Source organism: Rattus norvegicus, chromosome 7 (genome assembly GCF_036323735.1).
Source record: "Rattus norvegicus strain BN/NHsdMcwi chromosome 7, GRCr8, whole genome shotgun sequence".
Classification (NCBI taxonomy): domain Eukaryota; kingdom Metazoa; phylum Chordata; class Mammalia; order Rodentia; family Muridae; genus Rattus; species Rattus norvegicus.
Window position 1 is genome coordinate 1,432,392 of NC_086025.1, and position 21,747 is coordinate 1,454,138.

The 21,747-nt window shown below is 47.5% G+C and overlaps 1 protein-coding gene across 18 annotated transcripts in view; it reads left to right on the top strand.

Moving 5' to 3' along the window:
* The window catches only part of Rnf41 (ring finger protein 41), a 39,050-nt gene that overhangs the window by 9,741 nt on the left and 7,562 nt on the right, over window positions 1–21,747 (top strand). For 4 of the 18 annotated variants that reach the window (XM_063263706.1, XM_063263705.1, XM_039079373.2 and 1 more), the window contains 5 exons: window positions 5,704–5,816; window positions 12,082–12,353; window positions 13,223–13,358; window positions 13,704–13,807; window positions 14,457–14,833. In XM_063263706.1, coding sequence (XP_063119776.1) covers window positions 5,727–5,816; window positions 12,082–12,353; window positions 13,223–13,358; window positions 13,704–13,807; window positions 14,457–14,808 — 954 coding nt within the window. In that variant the 5' untranslated portion in view covers window positions 5,704–5,726 and the 3' untranslated portion in view covers window positions 14,809–14,833. Of the gene's footprint in view, window positions 1–5,703; window positions 5,817–12,081; window positions 12,381–13,222; window positions 13,359–13,703; window positions 13,808–14,456; window positions 15,776–21,747 lie in introns of those variants that run through there. The other 14 variants (XM_039079375.2, XM_063263708.1, XM_063263707.1 and 11 more) reach the window with 7 other exon arrangements.

Sequence of the window (21,747 nt, forward strand, 5' to 3'; positions counted from 1 at the left end):
TGGTAATGTATACCTTTAATCCTAAGTTAAGGCAGGTAGATCTCTGTGATTTCTAGGCCAGCCTGGTCTATTTTGTGTGCATAGGTGGTTTATGCCTGAGTGTATGTTTGTGTGCTATGTATGAGCCAAGCACCCAAGGAGGACAGAAGAGGGTGTCACTCTGGTTTCCTGGAACCTGTATTATCTGCCCTGAGAAAGGCTTTTTTGCGTGCTAGCAAAAAAGTTACCAGAGCTTTAACTGAAACACAGTTTGTTTCAGGAGGAAAGGTGGCACCCAGGTAAACTTCCAGTCCTAAGGGAAATGCCAGTACGTTAGGAGGCCATCTTGGCAATGCCCCAAGCCTCCACACAAGGCAGATGGGAGAACCAGAAAACAGAGAAGGAAAGTCCTGGTAGAGGCCAGTGTTGAACCCAACTTTCCAAATCCTCAGATAGTCTATACATTGTCAAAGATGGGGTCATTTGGCTGCGCCGTACCTGGAGACGCAGAAAGAGTTGATCCGGTTAGCAATCCTGATTCCGTCTTGACATATTGTTTATCCTGTATTTTTGCATTAATTTTGATATTTTAAAATACTGCATTAAAATATTGTTTACCGGGGTTGGGGATTTAGCTCAGTGGTAGAGCGCTTGCCTAGCAAGCGCAAGGCTCTGGGTTCGGTCCCCAGCTCTGAAAAAAAAAATATTATTTACCTTGAAAGAAAAAAAAGGGAAATGCCAGGATATTATCGTAGTCAAGGTTTAGGACCTGGTAATGTCATTCAGTTGCATAAAACCACAGGTTCAATCCCCAGCACTGTACAGAGTGACCCTGCTGGCACGTTACCCTAACTAGGAGGGAAGGGAGAAGACTAGAGGTTACATTTGTTTGCCTTTATACCCTTAAATATTCTTATTATAAGTAATCTAACAAGATTCTTTTCTTTTAAAGATTTATTTATTTATTATATATAAGTACACTGTAGCTGTCTTCAGACACACAGAAGAGGGCATCAGATCCCATTACAGACGGTTGTGAGCCACCATGTGGTTGATGGGATTTGAACTCAGGACCTCTGTAAGTCAAGGCTCTTAACCACTGAGCCACCTCTCCAGCCCAATCCAACAAGATCTTTCTACTTAAAAATAAAATTCTGGTTGGGGATTTAGCTCAGTGGTAGAGTGCTTGCCTAGGGAGCGCAAGGCCCTGGGTTCGGTCCCCAGCTCCGGGAAAAAAAAATAAATAAATAAAATAAAATAAAATCCTATTGTCAGAATTATCTGTCAAAGGCAGAAGGCTAGAGCTGGGGAGGGAGCTCAGTGGGTAAAAACACACCACCAAGTTTTACCTGAGTTCAATCCCTGAGACACACACAATGGAAGGAGACAACGAACTCCTCCATGTAAATGGATTTTAATAAACTATTAATTGTTAATATGATCAGAGCAGTCCCCCTATAACCAAGATAGAGAGTCCTGTAGATTATTTAATCGACTCTTGCACAATTACTGGGAGATTACCCCTAATCTATATTTCTACTTGCTAGACTTAATTTTCAGCTGTGCTCCCCAAATAGTAGCTGTCTGAATCCCTCCCTTGCTCCTGGTCCATCACATCTCCTGGAGACCTGTCTTCTCCTCTGTCTTCCTCCATTCTCCTTCCTGGGACCCCCAGCCTAGTAACTGAAACTCTGCCTCTTCTCCACAGTAATTGACTATAGCTACTATGTTTTAATCGATAGCTTTAAATTGGGGAACAAGGTTTGCAGAGCATTACTTGGTGTGTCTGAGGATCTGCAGCCAGATCTTGGATACATAGCAGTACCATACCAACCCCAGCACCCCGCAGTTTATCTTCTGTGATCTCCAGACCCTCTACACAGAAACATACACAGATAAACTACGCCAATAATGAATGAATGAATGAATGAATGAATGAATGAATAAATAAATAAATAAATAAATAAATGTTTAAAATTAAAAACAACAAAACCAGAAACCTAGCTGGGCATGGTGACATATCCTATACCCTTGGGAGGCAGAAGCAAGAGAATCAGAAGTTCGAGACGACCCTCTCCTACAGAGCCAGTTCAAGGCCATCCCATGTATTTATTATATGAGACCCTGTCTTAAAGACACTGCAGGGTGCTGGAGAGATGGCTCTGCGGTTAAGAGCGCTGACTGCTCTTCCAGAGGTCCTGAGTTCAATTCCCAGCAACCACATGGTGGCTCACAACCATCTGTAATGGGATCTGATGCCCTCTTCTGGTGTGTCTGAAGACAGCTACAGTGTACTTATATAATAAATGAATAAATCTTTAAAAAGAAAAAAAAGACACTGTAAAGCACAAAACCTAGGAAATTGATCCATGCCTGTTTGTTCACTCTTTTTCTTTTCTCTCTCCCTCCCTCTTTCCCTCCCTCCCTCCTTCCTTCCTGGCCTTGAACTCAGATCCACCTGCTCTACCTCCGTTGTGGTACAGCTAAGTCTGTGTGCCTGGGTGTGCTCTGCCTGCCTGTGTTCTGTGTGCCATGTGTGAGGCACCAGGCTCACATAGTTTCTATGGTTCTTATGTATGTTTCTATAGAGAAACTTAGAACTATGGTAAAATGTTAACAATTTGAGAATTGGGGCTGGAGAGGTGGCATTGGCTACTCTTCCAAAGGACCTGGGTTTGTTTCCCGGGCACTCAAATGGTGACTCAAAATCATCTGTAATTTCAGTTCCAAAGGATCCAACTCCCTCTCTGGCCTCCATGGGCATCAGGCACACACACATGTGATGTACATACATACGTGTAGGCAAAACACCCATACACATAAATAAAAATAAATTTTAAAAATATTTGAAGGATTGATAGGAAGGGTATAAGTCCGAATAATCAAAAGTATACGAGGGATTAGGGATTTAGCTCAGTAGTAGAGCACTTGTCTAGCAAGCACAAGGCCCTGGATTTGGTCCCCAGCTCTGAAAAAAAAAGAAAAAGAAAAAAGAAGCAAAAGTATATGAGACAGCCACCCACAAAAATATAAATTTGTGGATCCAAATTACTGAGTTGCTAAGGCTGAGAAATTTGTTAGCATCGTTGGTTTGTTTTTTTGTTTTTTTGGCATTGTGTCAACTCGTCAGTGAGGCCAGAGAAGCTAAGCTTTACCAGGCTTCTTGATGTGTAGCTGGTACTCAGGATGTTCACTATGTGTACATTGTAGGTTAGGAAGCTGTTTGCTCCTCAGAGATGGCTCTCAGTGTAGTTAGAACTTACTATGGCTCAGCTGGCCTTAAACATGTGGCTTACCACCTCCCTCAGCCTGCTGAGTACTAGGAATAAAGAAAGGCACTGTGCATGTACTAGCTAGAGAGTTTGTCAGGGCCTTTCACATTCTAGGCAAGAAGAGCTCTTCCCTGAGTTACCCCCCCAATCTGCAGCTAGAAAGATTTTTTTTTTTAAACTAAACTGTTTCTCTCTCTCTCTCTCTCTCTCTCTCTCTCTCTCTCTCTCTCTCTCTCTCTCTGTGTGTGTGTGTGTGTGTGTGTGTGTGTGTGTCTGAGCAGTGGTCATACAAGCCATTGATCCCAGCACTTGGGAGGCAGAGGTAGGTGGACTTCTATGAGTTTGAGGCCAGGCTGGCCTACAGAGTGAGCTTCAGGACAGCCAGGGCTGTGACACAGAGAAACCCTCTCTTGAAAAACACAAAAACATTTTGTGTTTGTGATGCTGAGTACTTGAACAGCCACTTGAACAAGAGTTGTGTGCCCGACAAACACTACCACTGAGCCGAGCATGAACCCTGACTGCATGTGCTTGCATGTAAGCATGTGTGGAGAGACCAGAGGCCAATGTTCGGTGTTGTCCCCAGTTGTTCCCCTCCTTATTTTTGAGACAGGATGTCTCCCTGAGCTTGGTGCTCCTGGTTGGTGAAGTTGGTTGGCGTGAAGCCCTGGGACCCTGTCTGTGCCTCCATGCATGGTCCTCATTCTTAAGACATCCTACTTAAGCTGCCTACTGTGCTATCTCCCCAGCCTCTTGTTGCTTTGTCTTTTGAAATGAGTCTCACTATGTAACTTGTAGCTTGGGGCTGTGTGGAGCAGGCTGACCCTCAGTTTGCTGTGTGTGCTCTGCTTGCCTCTGCTTCCTGAGTGCCGAGATCACAGGAGTGTGGCACAGTGAGTGTCCTGCTGCACACCGCTTGTAACTCACCCTTCCAGTGCAGACTTCCTCGGTCACTCTGAGATGCTACTTTTGCTCTAAGTAAACTTTTTTAAAAGCTTAGGAGAGTGCAGACTACCAAAACATAGCCGTCTACTTTGTTCCTGTGGTGAGACACCACGACCAAGGATGACTTAAGGAAGGGATTCCTGTTGCCTAAGGTTACAGAGAGTCCATGATGTGGGGGGAAGGCCTGGGCATGTTGGCAGGAGTAGGAGCTGGTTACATCTTTTATCCTCACACAGAGAAAACAGGTGGGGAGTGGGGAACGGGAAATGAGGTGGGACTATAACATCCCCAATGAACACTGTCAGCTGGGGATCAAGTATTGAATGCCTGAACCTAGGGCACATTGCTCTTTCAGTCCTTCGTGCAGACCGTCTTGTCTGTCCTGTTAGGCACAGGTTCCCCCATCCTACACACAGTAATACTAATTCAGAGAAATAAACTGGGTGGACGGATTCTAAATTCCTGAGAACTTACTGACTCTTCAAGAATATCACAGGTGATGGGCTGGCCGTTCCAATATCAGGAACTCCTAACTCTATTACCCTGTCAGCCGGATAAAGAGCGAGGTCTTAGATGTCATTCACTGACTCTGGGTTTCACCTGTGGCAAGACATGGCCGCACTGCTGTTCTGTGGCCCTTGGTTTCCTGAATCTGTCTCTTCTCCATCACAGCCATTTAATTCAGGCTCACCATCTGTCTCCTGCCTACAGTTTTTCTTGGCTCCAGTCTCTCACCTGTGGACACAGTGTGATTTTTGTTACTTTGTTTTATCTGAGTCTCACTATGGCGCTCTGGCTATCCCTTTGTTTTGGTTTTTGTTTGAGACTGGGTCTCACTGTCTAGCTGTGGCTATCTTACAAGTCACTATATAGATCAGTCTGGTCTTGAACTCACAGGGATTAAAGGCGTGGGCACCACATCTGGTGTTTGTTCCTTTGTTTTTGGTTCTGAAGATTGAACCCAAGGGCTCATACACTGTAGATAAGCAATCTCTACCACTGAGGTGTATCCTCAGCAACACATTGATCTTAAAAGCTCATTATTAAACTGTCCAGTGATATCCCATGACCTCTGTGACAAAGGTCCAAATTCTAAATTCTTGGCAGCCAGGCCCTTGCTTGCCTGTTCGGACTTGTGTCTTGACACTCCTTTATCCCCTCAGCCAACCTTTTTCTGAGCCCACCTGGGCCTAATGCTCTGTCCCAGGCCTCTACCTAACTAGCTCTTATTGCTCCAAAGGACACATTTCCGGAAAACTCAGAACCACTGTTCTTCCAGCCTAGATCAGGAGTTCTCTCCTTAGAAGCTTCCATTGAACCTAAACTGCATTGAAATTTGTATTATGTGCTTATGTAAAGTCTGCCCTCACCTGGATGTACTCCTCATAATAAATTCTCGATGAATATCTGTTTGAAACATGAATCGGTTTTGGCAGGAAGCTCAAGCTCTGACCACATAGACTTGGCTTTTTCTGAAGTGACCTTTTTTACTTACAACTCCTTGCAGGACCTGGGTTTCAGTGATGAGACATGGGGTATGATGTAACCCGGTTCCAGGGGGACGTTGACGAGGACCTCATCTGCCCTATTTGCAGTGGAGTCTTGGAGGAGCCAGTACAGGTGAGTGGGCCTTAGGGCAGTGGCAGTAGGACTACCAGAGTACTCTTGAGGAGTGGGCTCCTGGGACACATACACCTGGACCCCCAGTAGGCATTCAGGAGTCTGTCAAGAGTTGGGTCAGATCCTGAGGCCACTGAGACATCTGTAGTGGTCGGTGCTCAGCTGTGTGTTTGTTCCCACAGTGACTTGGTAGTTGGTTTTCTACAGGAACTCAAAGTCTGTGCTCTGTCTGTGACTGACCTTGTAGACGTTCTGGATCTGTTCTCACTGCACTTGACAGATGATGCTTTGTGGAATGGACAGTGTCCCTGCCCCTCTCCCAAGCCTGCCTCTAGTCTAACATAACAGATGGGGACTCTGCTTCCTTCCTGGGATCTATTGAAAGGGTTTGATGTAGCCACGTACTGTGCACTTTGATGTGGAAGCTGCCGGGTCAATAGGTCATTTCTTGTTCTGGTTGGACCAGGCCCAGAGTCACTTATGTTCTAGGATTGCCAGGCAAGCTGTAAGGTAAATGCATCCTACACAAGCCACATTGCCCTCATTTGCAATCCGGTGACACTTGGCCAGTTGAGGCCATTGATTTCTAAACCAGGACATCAGTTAAAGCCATCTCATTTGCTTCTTTTACACAGGGCACCTTTGAGACTTTGATTCTTTCTCTCCAGTTTTCAGCCATTAAAAGGAACAGAGGTTTGAGCAGAATAAAGTTGAGGCTCCACTCCAGAGACTGTCAGTTGGGGACTTTTCTGTCTTTGTACCTATTGCTGTCACAGGCTTATTATTAGCTGGGTGTAGAGCAACTCTCTGGTGGTATGGAGAGGTCACTGAGTAGGTTCTGCCCCCTCAGGCCATAGCAGACAGGGTATTGTCTGCTTTCTGACGCTGTCATTTAAGGCGAGTCACTTGTAGAAAGATGAATGGTTGTTAGTGAGCCCAAGTCAGAAGCCACCCACCCATCTCCAGCGTTTACCTCCTTAGGGGGAAGGCAGGCAGCCTTCATGATGGTTGGCGTGATCCTGAAGGCCTGGGTGCTCTTGTCCTACCACTGCTTGCTTACTCAGGGATGGTGATAAATGAAATGGCTAAGAAACCAAGCTGCAGGGGCTGGAGAGATGGCTCAGCAGTTAAGAGCACCCGACTGCTCTTCCAGAGGTCATGAGTTCAATTCCCAGCAACCACATGGTGGCTCACAACCATCTGTAAAGAGATCTGATGCCCTCTTCTGGTGTATCTGAAGACAGCTACAGTGTACTCATATATAATAAATAAAATAAATATTAAAAAAAAAAAAAAAAAAAAACAAGCTGCAGCTGTACAGATGACTCATGGTTAAGAGTACTTGCTGATGTCCCAAAGAACCCAAGGTTAATTCATAGCAGCCACATCTGTGCCATGGTGGCTCTCAGTAACTCCAGTTAAGGAGACCCAAAACCGGGAAGGGGAAAAAAAAAAAAAGGAGACCCAAAACCTTAGGCACCTATGCTAATGTACATGTAGCCCATACAGGAACCGACAACTACACATAATTAAAAATAATAAATGCACCTTTTAAAGGTGAAGGGAAAAACAAATTTTTCCTTCGTAGTAGTTATCAATTGGAGATAGCTTCTAGATTAGGGATGGGGCTTGTGTCCACTTTTCCCATGAAATCCTGGAACTCTTGTCTGTCTTGGACCTGTGCTTTCTGCCAGAGTCTCTGTGAATTCATGTTGTTACTTGAATGGTGGTATCTTCCATCCCCACTGTCTCTTACCGTTTCCCATCTCCTCTTCTGCAGGACTCCCTAAGCAGCAGTGTGTGTGTGTGTGTGTGTGTGTGTGTGTGTGTGTGTGTGTGTGTGTGTGTGTGTGGTGGGGGGTGGTGACAACACCCCTTTTAGGAACAACAGCTTTGAGGTCTCACTCTTTGTACATCGTCTAGTCATGCCTGGGTCTCAGAATACATTGCATTTTTTCAGTAAAAATAAAAATGTGTGTGTGGCAGGGGTGGGCTGTGTGTGCAGAGATGGCAAAGTGGTTAAGATCATTAGCTTAGAGGATCAGGTCAAGTCTCAGCATCTGCAGACATTCTGCAACTCTAGTCCTGGGTGCTGTGACACAGTCCTCTAATGATAGCAAACATGTGGTAGACATAGGTAAAACACGCTGGCAAAACACCTATCAGATAAAATAAAAATGAATGTAAAAAAATCAGACTGGTTGTGGTGGCTCATAAAGTTAGATGTGCTGACAAGGCAGAAGCCAGAGGATCTCAAGTTCAAGATCAACCTGGACTCACCTTTGTGTGCTGGTGAGATGACTAGATCGGTCAAAGCTCTTATCAAGCAAGCGTGGGACTCTTCAATCCCTGGATTCCATGGGGGGGGAAAGTCCCTGGAACCTGCCTGACCCCGTCCACCCCTCTGTCCTGTCTCCCCATATACACAGGCATGATAACTTTTAAAATAAACCAAAATGGTATAAAAAGATACATGGAAAACATTCACGTGCCCTGCCTCCTAGTCAGCTCCTCAGAGGGAGCTGCTTTGCTTGTGAGTGAACTTGACTTTGCTGTGTAGCCCAGGAAGTCACTTCTCTTCTTCCAGGACATCCTGGGGATTGAACTCAGGAGTGAACATTGCAGCAGCTGGGCTAACCTACTAAGCCAATCCCATCAGCTCTGGCCTCAAACACCTGCTCCTACTGTTGTAGCCTCCTCGGCTTGAGGATTGTACATAGAGATCTATAGATAGCTATTTTTATCAGTTTATTTGGTATCCCTTTAGTGAGCATCTTTTTTTTTTCTTCCCTTGGTGACAGTAGGGCTATGTAGCCTGGCTGTCCTGGAACTTGCTCTGTAGGTCAGGCTGGCCTTGAACTCATAGAGATCTGCCTGCCTCTGCCTCACCGAGTGCTAGGATAAACTTATGTGTCACCACACCCAGCTTTAAAACATAGTTTTAAATGTAACTTAATTATTAATTTTTAAAATTTAATCACATTTTTACAAATGTAATTTTAAAATTGGATTTAGAGTGTATGTACACACATGCACACACAGGTCAGAGGACAATTTGTGGAAATCAGTTCTCTTCTTTTACAGCACGAGTCCTGGGTGTTGGACTCAGGTCATCTACAGGGCACCAGCCTTCATCCGGTTAGTCTTTTAGAGATGAAAGTAAGTGTCTAGAGAGAAGGAAGGAAGGAAGCCCCCCTCCCACCCCTTTCCTACTTTTGGTGCTAGGGATGAAACCCAGAGCCTTGTTCTTTCTAGGCAGGATCTCTGTCACTGAGCGGTATCCCCAGTTCCTGTTTGCACTTGAAATAATCATTCTGACTGAGCACTGTAGACTAAGAGGCAAGAGAAGGCAGTTGGAAGGCACACTTGACAGTTCAGATAAGAGGTGATGCTGGAGGAACTAGAACTGGGTCCGAAGCAACAGAGGTAGAGAAAAGTGGGCACACTAGGATTTTTTTTTTTCTTAAATAGTATGTTTAGATTTTAAGGTGACTCAGGTATGGTAGCACCTGCCTATAAACCCAGCTCTCTCTCAGGGGTTCAAGGTAAGCCTTCCCTAGACAGCTATTTCAGGGACAGGATAGCCGGTGCGTGGCTTTGAAAAAACATGGGGGACTGGGTCTGGAAGCACATGCCTTTAGTCTTAGCACTTGGGAGGCAGAGGCAGGCAGATCTCTGTGAGTTCAAGGTCATCCTAGTCTACAAATCCATTCCAGGACAGCCAGGGATACACAAAGAAACCCTGACTCAAAAAAAAAGGGGGTGGGGTGGGGATTTAGCTCAGTGGTAGAGCGCTTGCCTAGCAAGCGCAAGGCCCTGGATTCGGTCCCCAGCTCCAAAAAAAAAAAAAAAAATAGAAAAAAGGGGGCTGGAGAGATGGCTCATTGGTTAGGAGCACTGACTGCTCTTCCAGAGGTCCTGAGTTCAATTCCAAGCAACCACATGGTGGCTCACAACCATCTGTAATGGGGTCTGAAGCCCTCTTCTGGTGAGTCTGAGGACAGCTGCAGTGTACTCATATACATTAAATAAATGATATTTTTAAAAGAAAGAAAAAAAAAGAAAAAGGTTTTGAGAAGAGTCACATGTTAAAGGTTAAAGGTTTCATATGTATATGTGAGTATGTGTGTATGTGTATATACATGTATGTATACACATGCATACATATATCTTCATAGTTAGCTTTTTTTTTTTTTTTTTTTTTTTTTCCCGGAGCTGGGGACCAAACCCAGGGCCTTGCGCTCGCTAGGCAAGCGCTCTACCACTGAGCTAAATCCCCAACCCCTTATAGTTAGCTTTTTTAAAATTAGACACTTTTAATTAACACTTTAACTTAAATTTCTCACGTATGTGTGTGTGCGTGTGTGTGCATGTGTGTGCACAGCCTGCTGTGACACGTGTGGACCAGGCGACACTCTGGGGAGTTGGCTCTCTGCTTCTACCAGGCCTGGCAGCAAACACCTTTACCTGCCAAACCGTGTCCCCACTCTGAGCCGTGACAGCACAGGGGTTTGCACATTCTGCACAAGCCTGTGGAAAGGGGGCCTCACAGCCACGCATGTGCCATGGTGCATGTGATTTGCACTGATCCACACTCCCCAGTTCTGGGCACAGACACAATGAATACAAAGTTTACCTGACTTGGATACCGTTGCCCATGGCTGAAGGCCAGGTAGTATTTTCACAGGGACCAAAGAACCGTCTCAAAGAAATAAAAGATGTCTTTATATATGATGAGGAGGGGTCACTTTGGTTTTTGAAACAGGGTATATAATCCAACTAGCCTGGAACTTGGGATCCTCCTGCCTTCTGAGTTCTGGAACACTGCCCCCCCCCATGATATTTATGAAACTGAAATTTGTCATTGCACAAAAAGAAAAGAAGAAGAAGGAGAAGGAGAAGGAGAAGGAGAAGGAGAAGAAGAAGAAGAAGAAGAAGAAGAAGAAGAAGAAGAAGAAGAAGAAGAAGAAGAAGAAGAAGAAGAAAAGAAAAAAGCTAGTCGTGTTTAGGGCCCCAGATGTTTGCGAGTCAGGGGCAATAACTCATTGAAAGGTCATGACAGACCGCAGAGAGACGGAACTTGAGTCTTCACAGAGAAATCTCAACCTCTCACCACAGTTCCCCTTGCTTGTTGTTGGGTCTTTTTTCTTTCATTTAAAAAAAATACTTAAAGATTTTTATTTTTTTATACGTGTGGATAAGAAAGGGCTGGGGGATGAATATGCCGTGTGTACGTTCCTGGGGAGATCAGAAGGAACTGTTGGACTCTCTGAAACTGGTTAGAGATTGTTATGAGCTGCTGTGTGTGCTGGGAACTTAGCTTCAATCCTTGGAAAACTAGTAAGTGCTCTTAACTGCTGAGGGGTCTCTCCAGCCCCCAGTTGTTTGTTTGAGAGTTTGGAGGGACTGTTTGTTGAGACAAGGTCTTACTCTGTAGACCATGCTGCCATGGAACTTAAAGAAACGCGCCTGCCTTTGCCTCCCAAGTGCTGGGCTTAGAGGTGTGCACAGCAGGCCCGGATTGGTCTTCTTATACTCATTCAGCGTGCACACGTGCTCGTGAATACACACATAGTCTGTGGGACATATGGAGCTCAGCAGTCTGCAGCAGTCAGTTCTCTCCTACCACGGAGATCCGAGGGATCAGACTCACCTCATCCGGTTTGGTGGTGAGCACTCTTACCTGGGAGTCCCCTCTCCAGCTGCCTTTGTTTTCTGAGGCAGCTCTTGTCGTCTAGGGCAGGTGCTTACAAGACGACCTCCTCCTCAGCCTATGAACTGGGGACACCGACTTGCAGGGCCACATGCAGCCCTTGCTCTCTCTTACTTCTGTTGTGGTTAGTGAGGTTCTGCCCAGCTGTAAGCTGTGTCTGAGTCATTCTCGAAGCCCTGTGTGTAGAACACACCTATCTCCATATGGGTCTGCTGCGCTCACCCTTGCCTGCAGAGCTCATCTTCCTCTGGACTTACGTAGCAGTTATCATGTATGCGATCCTGCTGGCTGTTAGTGTTAGTGTTGTGTCCTCTTTTCCATTGACCTGGAGCGGACGGTGTGTCTCTTACTGTTACAGAACCTTTTGCTTGTTTGTCTTGTCTCAACTCATTTCTGCCCCTGAGCACAGGAAACAAGTCTTGTACCTGACCTGAAAACGCTCACCTGTCATTTACCGTGGGCCCCCAGAGTCTGGTTGCAGGCTTCACTGCCGGCCTCGTAACTCCTGGGTCCAGGGTCTCAGCTCTCGCTAACTCCCTGTGTCCCTTCTAGGCGCCTCATTGTGAGCATGCCTTCTGCAACGCCTGCATCACCCAATGGTTCTCTCAGCAGCAGACGTGTCCGGTAGACCGTAGCGTTGTCACGGTTGCCCACCTGCGCCCAGTGCCTCGGATCATGCGGAACATGTTGTCAAAGCTGCAGATTGCCTGTGACAACGCTGTGTTTGGCTGCAGTGCTGTTGTCAGGCTTGACAGCCTCATGTCCCACCTCAGTGACTGTGAGCACAACCCGAAGCGGCCTGTGACCTGCGAGCAGGGCTGCGGGTGAGACTCCTCCTTCCACTCATGCAGGCGAGCCTTCCCGCTGTCACTGCACTCCTGTAGGCAAGGGCCCCCCCGCCCCCGACCTCCTGGGCTCCGTGCCCGCCCGCCTGCCCACAGAGCTCCACTTTCCAACTGTGAAGAGGACAGCAGTCCAGTGAGCTCTGGTGGCACTGGACATTGAGGTGCTTTATTTTCTCTCCAGACCAATGTCCTCTGTCAGGCCAGGTCACCTATGCCAGTCTCTCACCTTCATGTTCCCTTGTGCCTGTTGCTGCCGGTGTGGTGAGGGGGGAAGTATTGAACACTGGTGCTCTGCGCAGTGGAGTAGGACTCCTCATGAAGGAGTGTGCGGTAGGATGCCCACAGAGCAGCCGGAGCGACACAGCAGCTCCCCTCCTAGTTCAGGCTGCCCCTAAGGGCACAGGAGGACAGTCTGTGGAGGGGGTAGGGCGTGTGCTGCTTACTCAGTTGGTGGAGAGCTTTCCTAGTATGCAGAGCTGGCTCTGTCTCGAGCACTGTGGGGCAATGGTGATGATCACACCCTTAGTCCCAGCACTGGAAGGTGGAGAAGGAGAGCAGAAACTCAACGTCATCCTTAGCACCAGCTGGAAGGTAGTCTGTGCTGAGCGAGACCTTGTCTCGAGGCGTTTATTGGCGGGCCCTCACAATGCTGTCGTGTGGGTGCCAGTTCTGTATAAGGGCAAGGAGCATGTTTGGAACAGGAAAGCGAAGAAAGGAAGGACTGGGAAGATTGTTAAGAGTGTGAGTCGCAGAAAGCCACTCAGCAGTTTTCTGTCACAGAATGAGCCATGAGCCTCTAATGTCCTGTTGAATAGTCTGTTCCGCTCTTGTCTCATTCTGAACTGCAGCCTGGAGATGCCCAAAGATGAGCTGCCAAACCACAATTGCATTAAGCACCTGCGCTCCGTGGTCCAGCAGCAGCAGACGCGCATCGCAGAGCTGGAGAAGACATCTGCTGAACACAAGCACCAGCTGGCAGAACAGGTGGGCCCAGGAAACGAGGGGGATGAGGGGACGTGTCCACCTTAGTAAATAACCTCCTGCCCACCCCAGATACCACCGTGAGCACCAGCCACAGCCTGTGTCCTGCTCTGTCCACAGTTCAGGAGAGAATCAGTTGGATCTGTCTTCCCTCACTCCCTTCATCCCATTCAACCATTCGGTCATCTGACATGTGGAGTGCCTTCTTCATGAAGCCATTTTGCTATGTCTTTCCCTGTCTTCCTGAAGACACTTACACAATACTGTTCCTCAGATCTCCCAGGCAGCTCATTCTCAGACCCGCTGATTGGCTTAAGCGTCCTCTTTGGTTCTGTTCCCACCCAACAGAAGCGAGACATTCAGTTGCTGAAGGCGTATATGCGAGCCATCCGCAGTGTCAACCCCAACCTTCAGAACCTGGAGGAGACAATCGAGTACAACGAGATCCTTGAGTGAGTTCCACTCAGGGTTAGAGTTAGAGGGAGGGCAGGGCCAGAGAGAAGAGCAAACCCTTAGCTCCAGTGCAGACTCGTTCATTGGGATGGATGGCAGGGAATCCTGCCTGAGGATGCAATTAGTCCAGAGTTAGCTGAGTGCCATCATGTACAAAGCATGTTCTAAGAGCTTTGGGGTCCTCAGGATCAAGTGGGGTAGCTTAGCACTCAGAGGAGAAGGGGCAGAGTGACGTCCAGGACAGTCTCCAAAACCCAGCAAACCAAGCAAGTAAACATGGGAAGTATAAGATTCTTTCCATTCGGAAGGCCTGTGTAGTGGGTACCAGACTGTGAGTGTGGAAGTGGAGAGGAGTGGGTCTGAGGGCCACAGTGTAGAAGACATTTCTTCATTCAGGATAGTCTAGTGGTTGCTGTGTGGTAGGCACCATGCATTGTTGGGATTTCAAAGGATAACAGTCTAGACTCGGGGATGGAGTATGGGTGAGTGACGTGAACAGCAGGCCCAACTAGAGAAGGATTTGGCTTTTCTGAGCCAATACTGGAAAGAAAGTCAGGCGGCCTGCAGAGTGGAGGTCCTCTCTGAGGAGAAAGAGCCAAAGCAGAGGAAGGCAGGAGCTGGAATGACCATCTGGACCCCTCCACACAGGTGGGTGAACTCCCTACAGCCGGCAAGAGTGACGCGCTGGGGGGGGATGATCTCCACTCCTGACGCTGTGCTGCAGGCTGTAATCAAGCGCTCCCTCGTGGAAAGTGGCTGCCCAGCTTCTATCGTCAACGAGCTGATCGAAAATGCCCATGAACGCAGCTGGCCCCAGGGTCTGGCCACACTAGAGACAAGACAGATGAACCGGCGCTACTATGAGAACTACGTGGCCAAGCGCATCCCTGGCAAGCAGGCTGTGGTGGTGATGGCCTGCGAGAACCAGCACATGGGTGACGACATGGTGCAGGAGCCGGGGCTGGTCATGATCTTTGCACATGGTGTGGAGGAGATTTAAGAGCGTGACTGACTATGAGGAAGAGGTAGAGTGGGAACCTATGGCCGCTCCAGCAGCTGAGCCCTGACCTCCCCACACACAACCCTGTGCCACGGCTTGTACTGGAGCCTCGCACTCCCTGCTTCTGGCATGAAGGACCTTGGGCCACTTAGCTCAGCCTTTCAGCGGGGAACCCAAGTTCCTGCCTTTTGCTATATTCCTCCCCCCACAATGTCTGTAAATTTTCAGTCAGGGTGGAGAAATCCCCACTTCTGTATTTGCTGACTAAGATCCCTGGTTCCCAAATATTTTCAGAAAGCACAAAGACACTTGTTTTCCCTAGAGGGTCAGGGTGGAGTGAGGCATTTCTACACTTGATCTTAGCCAAAAGGCCGAGAAGCGATGAGTGAGGCATTTCTAATTGTCCCTCTCTTCCAAAACCAGGGGATCCAAGCAGGCAGGCTTGCTGGCTCCATGCAGCATTGAGAGAGCAGCTCTGACATCCAGCAGAAGGGCTAACAGTGTGACCAAAGCCCCTCTAACTAGTGAGGCCAGGACTTGGTCCTCACTAACAGCCCTTGGGGAAGACCTTTGTGCTGAGCACATCCCTGTCCAGGCCCCTGTGACTGTGCAGGCCTTGCTGGGTGTGCAGGGAAGGAAGAGGGTAGGCATTGGTGTTCACGCACTCAGCAGGAAAGCTGTCTGGCTCTGCTGAAGGAGGATACCACTGCCCCTTGAGGCACGTCTATGTTGCCTCGTAGGCCCCTCTTCAGTCCTGTGATTGTAGTTGGCTGGATTTCCTTTGGTGTTTGTTTATATTCCCCAAGTCTCAAACCTCATCTGTTACCCAGTCTTGTTTTCATAGAATGGACTGGCTGTGTCTGTCCTCCGATCCAGCCCAGCCACATTGTTGGCAATTTAATTTATTTACTTTTTTTTTTTTAAGAAAGGAGAAAAGAAAAAAAAATGAAGAAAACTTAAAACCTTTCTTTCGCCCTTTCTGCTGCTGTCTCTATTGCGGGACTCTGGGTGGGTGGGGCTGTTTCAGCACAATCTTTGGTCTGACACCTGCACTGACCCTCCCCTCCATCACCCTGTCTGAGCAGGAGCTTTGGCTGAGGCAGTGCAGCATCAATGCCTGTGCCCCATGAAGACATTTGTTCCCTGCCTCCTGGGGTCTCCTTGTGAAACCCTAGGATTAATTGGCACACGCATTTCGAAGGTGACTCTACCATGTTTCCTGAGGAAACTTCCTGTTTCTCTGGGTTCTAACCTTCACCAGACAGATGGAATACAGATTAGATACGTATCTAAAACCAGGCTGAATACACTGCCTAACTCAAGTCCAACTAAGGACTTTGGGTCCATTTAAGGCTTACTGGGTCATTGCCGGGTTCCCTGTGGTGGCCAATAGAGTGAGCAAGGAGGAATCGTAGGTGTGATCATGTTAAAAGCACAGGTGGGAGTGTGCTTGGAGAGGCCCCAGGGCTCCCCTTCACCAGACACCAGCTTCTCTCCAGGGTCCCATTCGGGGCTAGCTTGCTGTTGGCCTCAGTTGAGTGGTGGCCCCTTTGGGATTAGGATAGAAGGATATAGCTTGAGGATCATAAGAGGTTGGATGTTCCAGCTCTGGGGCATTAAGCTCAGGAATTTGAAAAAGGCTGCTATATTTAGTCGGGTTACTGCATTTCTTGTTCCTCTTTGCCCCTGCCTACCTTGTCTAAGCCCACACTGTCCTGCCCTTCCTCTGAGATGATGGAGGAAGCTGAGGCCTCCGTGCCCTTTGCACTGCTGTCTGCAGCTCTCCGGTTGTGCTGTGTGCTGTACATAGTGGTCACTGCACTGAGAAATCTCTCTCAAATCTAAAGTCTTACCCCCTCGAGAAGGGTTCTGCCTTGCTTGGTGGTGTACTTTCCACTGACCTCTGCCTTGGGAGAGTCTGTCTGGAAATCGTGTACACTTCACCTGCTTTGTGGCGTCCTGTGCTCTGCTGCTTTACCTGTATTCTCTTCAGAGGATGTTTTTCTAAATGTTCTTGCATTTGGGGGACACTATAGAGGACTTTAGCACCTCTTTCCAGCAAGTGGAGAAGCTTCTGCTCCCTAGGGTCTCCTGACTAATACGGGAAGGAAACCTGAAACAGCTCTCCAGCTGTCTTCAAACCTTGATAAGGATTTTCCTGGCCTAGGGACATGGCTCTGGGGGTGAGAGCTCTTACTGTGCATGAGGATGTGAGTTCAAATTCCCAGCCCCTTCATAAAAACAGCATGGCCAAGAGATAACTTCCGCTTTGTGTGGGCAGAGGTAGAAGGCTCACTGGAGCTGGCTGCTCCCTATCCTAGCTCCGAGTTCAGTGACAGACACTGTCTCAAAGGAATAAGGCAGCCGGGTGTGGTGGAACATGCTTTTAGTCCCTGAAGGCAGATCTCAGAGAGGAGCCAGCAAGTTTAAAGGAATATAGCATAGTAATAAAACAGGACACCATCCTCCTCTTCCAACCACCTTGAAAGCATGACTATGCACATACATGTCCAACATTTCTTGTTACTACCTTATTCCTACTGTGAAAAACCACGTGTGTGTGTGTGTGTGTGTGTGTGTGTGTGTGTGTGTGTGTGTGTGTGTGTCTTATTTATGAACATTTTGCCTGTATTTTTGTCTGTGCACCACATGCATGCCTGTTGCCCACAGAGTTCGGAAAAGGGCACTGGATCTAGAAATGGAGTCAGAACGTTGTGAGCTACCATGTTGAGTTTGAACCTAGATGCTGTAGGAGAGCAGCCAGTGCTCTTAACCACTGAGCCATCTCTCCAGCCCCCAACTGTGTATTAAGTTTGTTGTTTCTTTATCATGCACCTAATGTAAATCTAATGGAACTCTCCTGAGACTTAAGTTGGGGGAAAGGACATTCCCGTCTCCCAGAGTCTTCCCTTTAACGCAGTCCCTGATGGATCGCACAGTGGAGCCATCTGCTATGATGCACACTGTAGTTCTGGCACTCTGGAGATGATTGAGTCAGAAGCCATATGGTCTACATAGTGAGTTCCAGACCATCCTGGGCTTCATACTAAGACGGAGGGAGGGAGGGAGGGAGGGAGGAAGGGGGGGGAGAGGGGCGGGGAGAGGAGAGAGAAGAAGAGAACAAGAGCCTGTCAGAAATGCTGTTACCCTCTTTTCCCCTTGAAAAGTGTTTAAGTATTATGTGTTTAAGTATTTTGCCTGTATGTGTTTGCATGCCACATACATACATGCCTGGTGTCCAGCTGGTGTTAAGCCTATTGTCCAGCTAGTCCAACAGTGGCTGTCTACCAAGCAGAAAGTGCAAGAATCCAGTAGTTGTCCAGTCCATGAGACTGAGTGTCTCGGCTGGTCTTCAGTGTACGCTGGGATCCTGAAGGCTCTGGTGGCAGTGAAGAATCGGACTTGCAGCCTTGCCGGGAGAGTGACCAGCACAGAGTGAGGGCTTCCTCCTGTATCCTTTTTTTTTTTTGGTTCTTTTTTTCCGGAGCTGGGGACTGAACCCAGGGCCTTGCCCTCCTGTATCCTTATATAGGTGAAGGGCAGGAGAGGTGGCCCACATTAAAGGTGGGTCTTTAATTAAGAAGAAAATCCCTCAGGTGTGTCCAGCCTCTAATTCCAATTACAGTCAAGCTGACAACCACGACTGACCATTGTAAGTCAGTTCAGCACACAGTCATATTTTGCCTAATTTCCAAATAAAAACAATAACCTGCTCATAACTATGCCTAACACAGTAGGACTGCTTTTCATACAACTGCAAAATTATAATTCTAGACTAGGTGCAATGTCCCTGAGGGAAATTTCTCATGGCAGCTCAAACAGGAGAACAGCTGATAGACACTCTTCATCAGTGCTACAGTACATATAAGATGAGCACACCAACGAATGGCACTTTAATCCCAGCCCTGACACACAGGCAGGCTGAGCCTCAGAATTCAAAACCAGTCTGACCCTTGACAGCCAGAACTGCACAGAGTAACCCTGTCTGGAAAAGCACATTTAAAAACAATAACGAAATAGAAAACACACGAAAATCTGTACAGACACATTGTCTTAGTTAAGGTACTATTGCTATGATGAAACACTGTGACTAAAGCAACTTGAGAAAGAAAAGGTTTATTTGACACATCACTGTTTATCATCTGTGGAAGTCAGGACAGGAACCTGGAGGCCGAGGCCACAGAGTGCTGCTTATTGGCTTCCTTCCCATGGCTTGCTCAGCCTGTTTTCTTTAAGAACCCAGAGGTGGCCCCACCCACAATAGGCTTGGGCCTCCCACATCAGTCACTAAGAAAATGCCCTACAGGCCTATAGCCCAATTTTATGGAGGCATTTTCTCTATGGAGGCTCCCTTAGTTGATAGAAAACTAGCTAGCACACACATTCTTAACAAAATAGGACTGAAACTTGTCAATTATATTCCTTGTTTCTACAACTGGTCATGTAGCCATAGCTGGTGTTTATTACCACCTATTTTGAATACCCATTCTGTGTTCCCTCTGCGCTGAGTGAATGCTTGAGCAGGTCTCGAAGTGGGGACAGATGTGTTCGTTCCTGATGGGATGATGCCTTTTGTCATCCTACCTAGGTTAGGCTGTTGTGAGTTTCCCATTGTCTTTAATCACAGGACATGGTAGCACCAAGATAAACCCTAAAAGACCTCCTGTGCTTCAAACATAATCTCTCCACCCTCCATTGTGGAGAGGCCGTCCAGTGTCTCCTTGGTAATCTGGATCTGTCAGCCCTCACGGCTTCAGGGCATCAGAAGCCCAAAGCAGCCAGGAGAGCTCTGAGCATCCCATTGAGTGGAACGCATGTGGCGGCTGCTGGCGGGAGCACTCCCAACTCTAAAACCAAAACTTTAGTTCCGATGGACCTTCAGGTCACAACAGGAAACAAGATTTTTCTTGGTGGGTCACTAGCAGTGATGGTGGAACTATTCCCTTTTCCACCCCTTGATCCCTGGGCCAGTGGACCCTGGCAATGGGAGAAACTGAACCATGTACTGGAGGCTGATTAAAACATATGCTGCCTTCTGGAGAAGTCTGTCTCAGACTTCTCTGAACTCGTTGGCACTGTGTCTTCAAAAGGCCATTCCATCTGTCTGTCAAACTCGCTGCTTCAGAACTGTGGGGGAACATGTTAAGACCAGTGGGCCCAAGGTGTGAAGTGAGCTCCTTGATCCAAAACAAAACTGGGATACCACGATGGTAAATAGACATTCTCTAAGTCCAGGGATGGTAGTTTTGGCAAAAGCATTCTGTGCAGGAAAGGCAAATTCATAAAGAATAAGCATGTACTCCAGTAAAGTCAAAGCATTTTCCTTTCTGTGAAGTAAGTGGTCCAGTGGAGTCATCCTGCCACCAGGTCACAGCTGTAGCCATGTCAGCCTTGGTGAGTGGCAGTGCATGTGGTGGAGCCCAGACAGAGCCTTCCCCTCTCTGCCACCGTGGCCGCCTTGTTCATAGGCCCAGTGAACAGTGACAGGGAGCTGGGAAGGAGGCTGCTGCCCGCAGAGAGCAGATCAAACAATTTTTCCTCTGAAGTCACCTTTTTGGTTTTTTGGTGGGGGTGGGGGTGGGGGTTTTTTGTTTTGGTTTTGTTTTGGGGTTTTTGTTTTGTTTAGTTTGATACAGAAGTATCCTCGTGTCCTTCACCCATTTGGAGAGCTATTTCAGGTGTCGAGGGTAGTCAACTGCGGAAGGAGAGCACCTCAGGTGAGAGAAACCCTGAGAATCTGAGGGTTCCAAGTTCTCAGCCTCAATAGGGTCCTCCCACACGCCTCCATCCAAGTTACAGAATCCCAGCCCTTGACAATGCTCTTAAATTGCCAGCACCCTTTGAGGCTGGGACTTAATTTTTTTTTTTTCTTTTTTAATTCAGCCAGTCCTGCAACTTGAACTCTGTGGCTGCTGTAAAGATTGTCTTCCAGGCACACTTAGAGTCCTTGTAGACTGTTGATGTGCACATGGAGCGGGTCAGCTGTATCACTAGGTTCCCTGTTGTTCTTTGCAGTATTCTGAGATGTTAGAAGTCGGTTAATTGTTTATCAGTGCATTCTTTTCCTTCCCCAGTGTATCCAGAGATAAGGAGCAACCAACCAGAATCATCATTTCCCCCCACAAGTCTGTGCCAATTCCATTGTCTCTCACAATAGTCTCGGGATAATCACAGGCATTTATTGCCTTAGTAAATATTCACACCATGGGCTTTCACTGCTCTCCAGGCTCCAAAGAGAGGCATCACCAAGTGGAGAGATTTCGGTAACTGTAGGTGTCGGCAAATTGGAAAGCCTATTCCAGATACCTAAAAAATTCATCCTTATACTTCCATTGCTCCAGAACCACTTCTGGTACCAACATGTGTATTGGGTTCTCTAGAGGAACAGAACTAAGTGTGTGTGTGTGTGTGAAGGAGACTTATTAAAGTGGCTCACAGGCTATGATCCAGCAAGTCCAGCAATGGCTGTCTACCCAAGAATCCAGCAGTTTAGTTCACGAGGCTGCATGTCTCAGCCAACCTTCTATTATGTTGAAATCCTGAAGGAATCGGCTCTAATGCCAGTGAGGGAAGGGACTTGCCAGTAAGAGTGAGGGCTGTCACCAGGAATGTGGCCCAGAGTGAAAATGTGGCCCCACCTTAAAAGATCTGGATCAAAGGTGGCTTTTTCACCTCAAAAGATCTGGATTAAAAGTGAGTCTTCCCACTTCAAACTATTTAATTAAAACAGTCCCTCACATGTGTACATGTCTGCTTTACTTTTAGTTAACTACAGACTTAGTCAGTTGACAACCAAGAATAGCCATCAGAGCCTCCTATAACCCACACTGACTTCATGGCTGCGCAGAGCTGGAAAGGTAGCTCAGCAGTTCAGAGCTCATACCGGCTTCCTTGACTGGTGGTCAGACCTTGGCCCGTGGATTAGGCAATTGACAAACA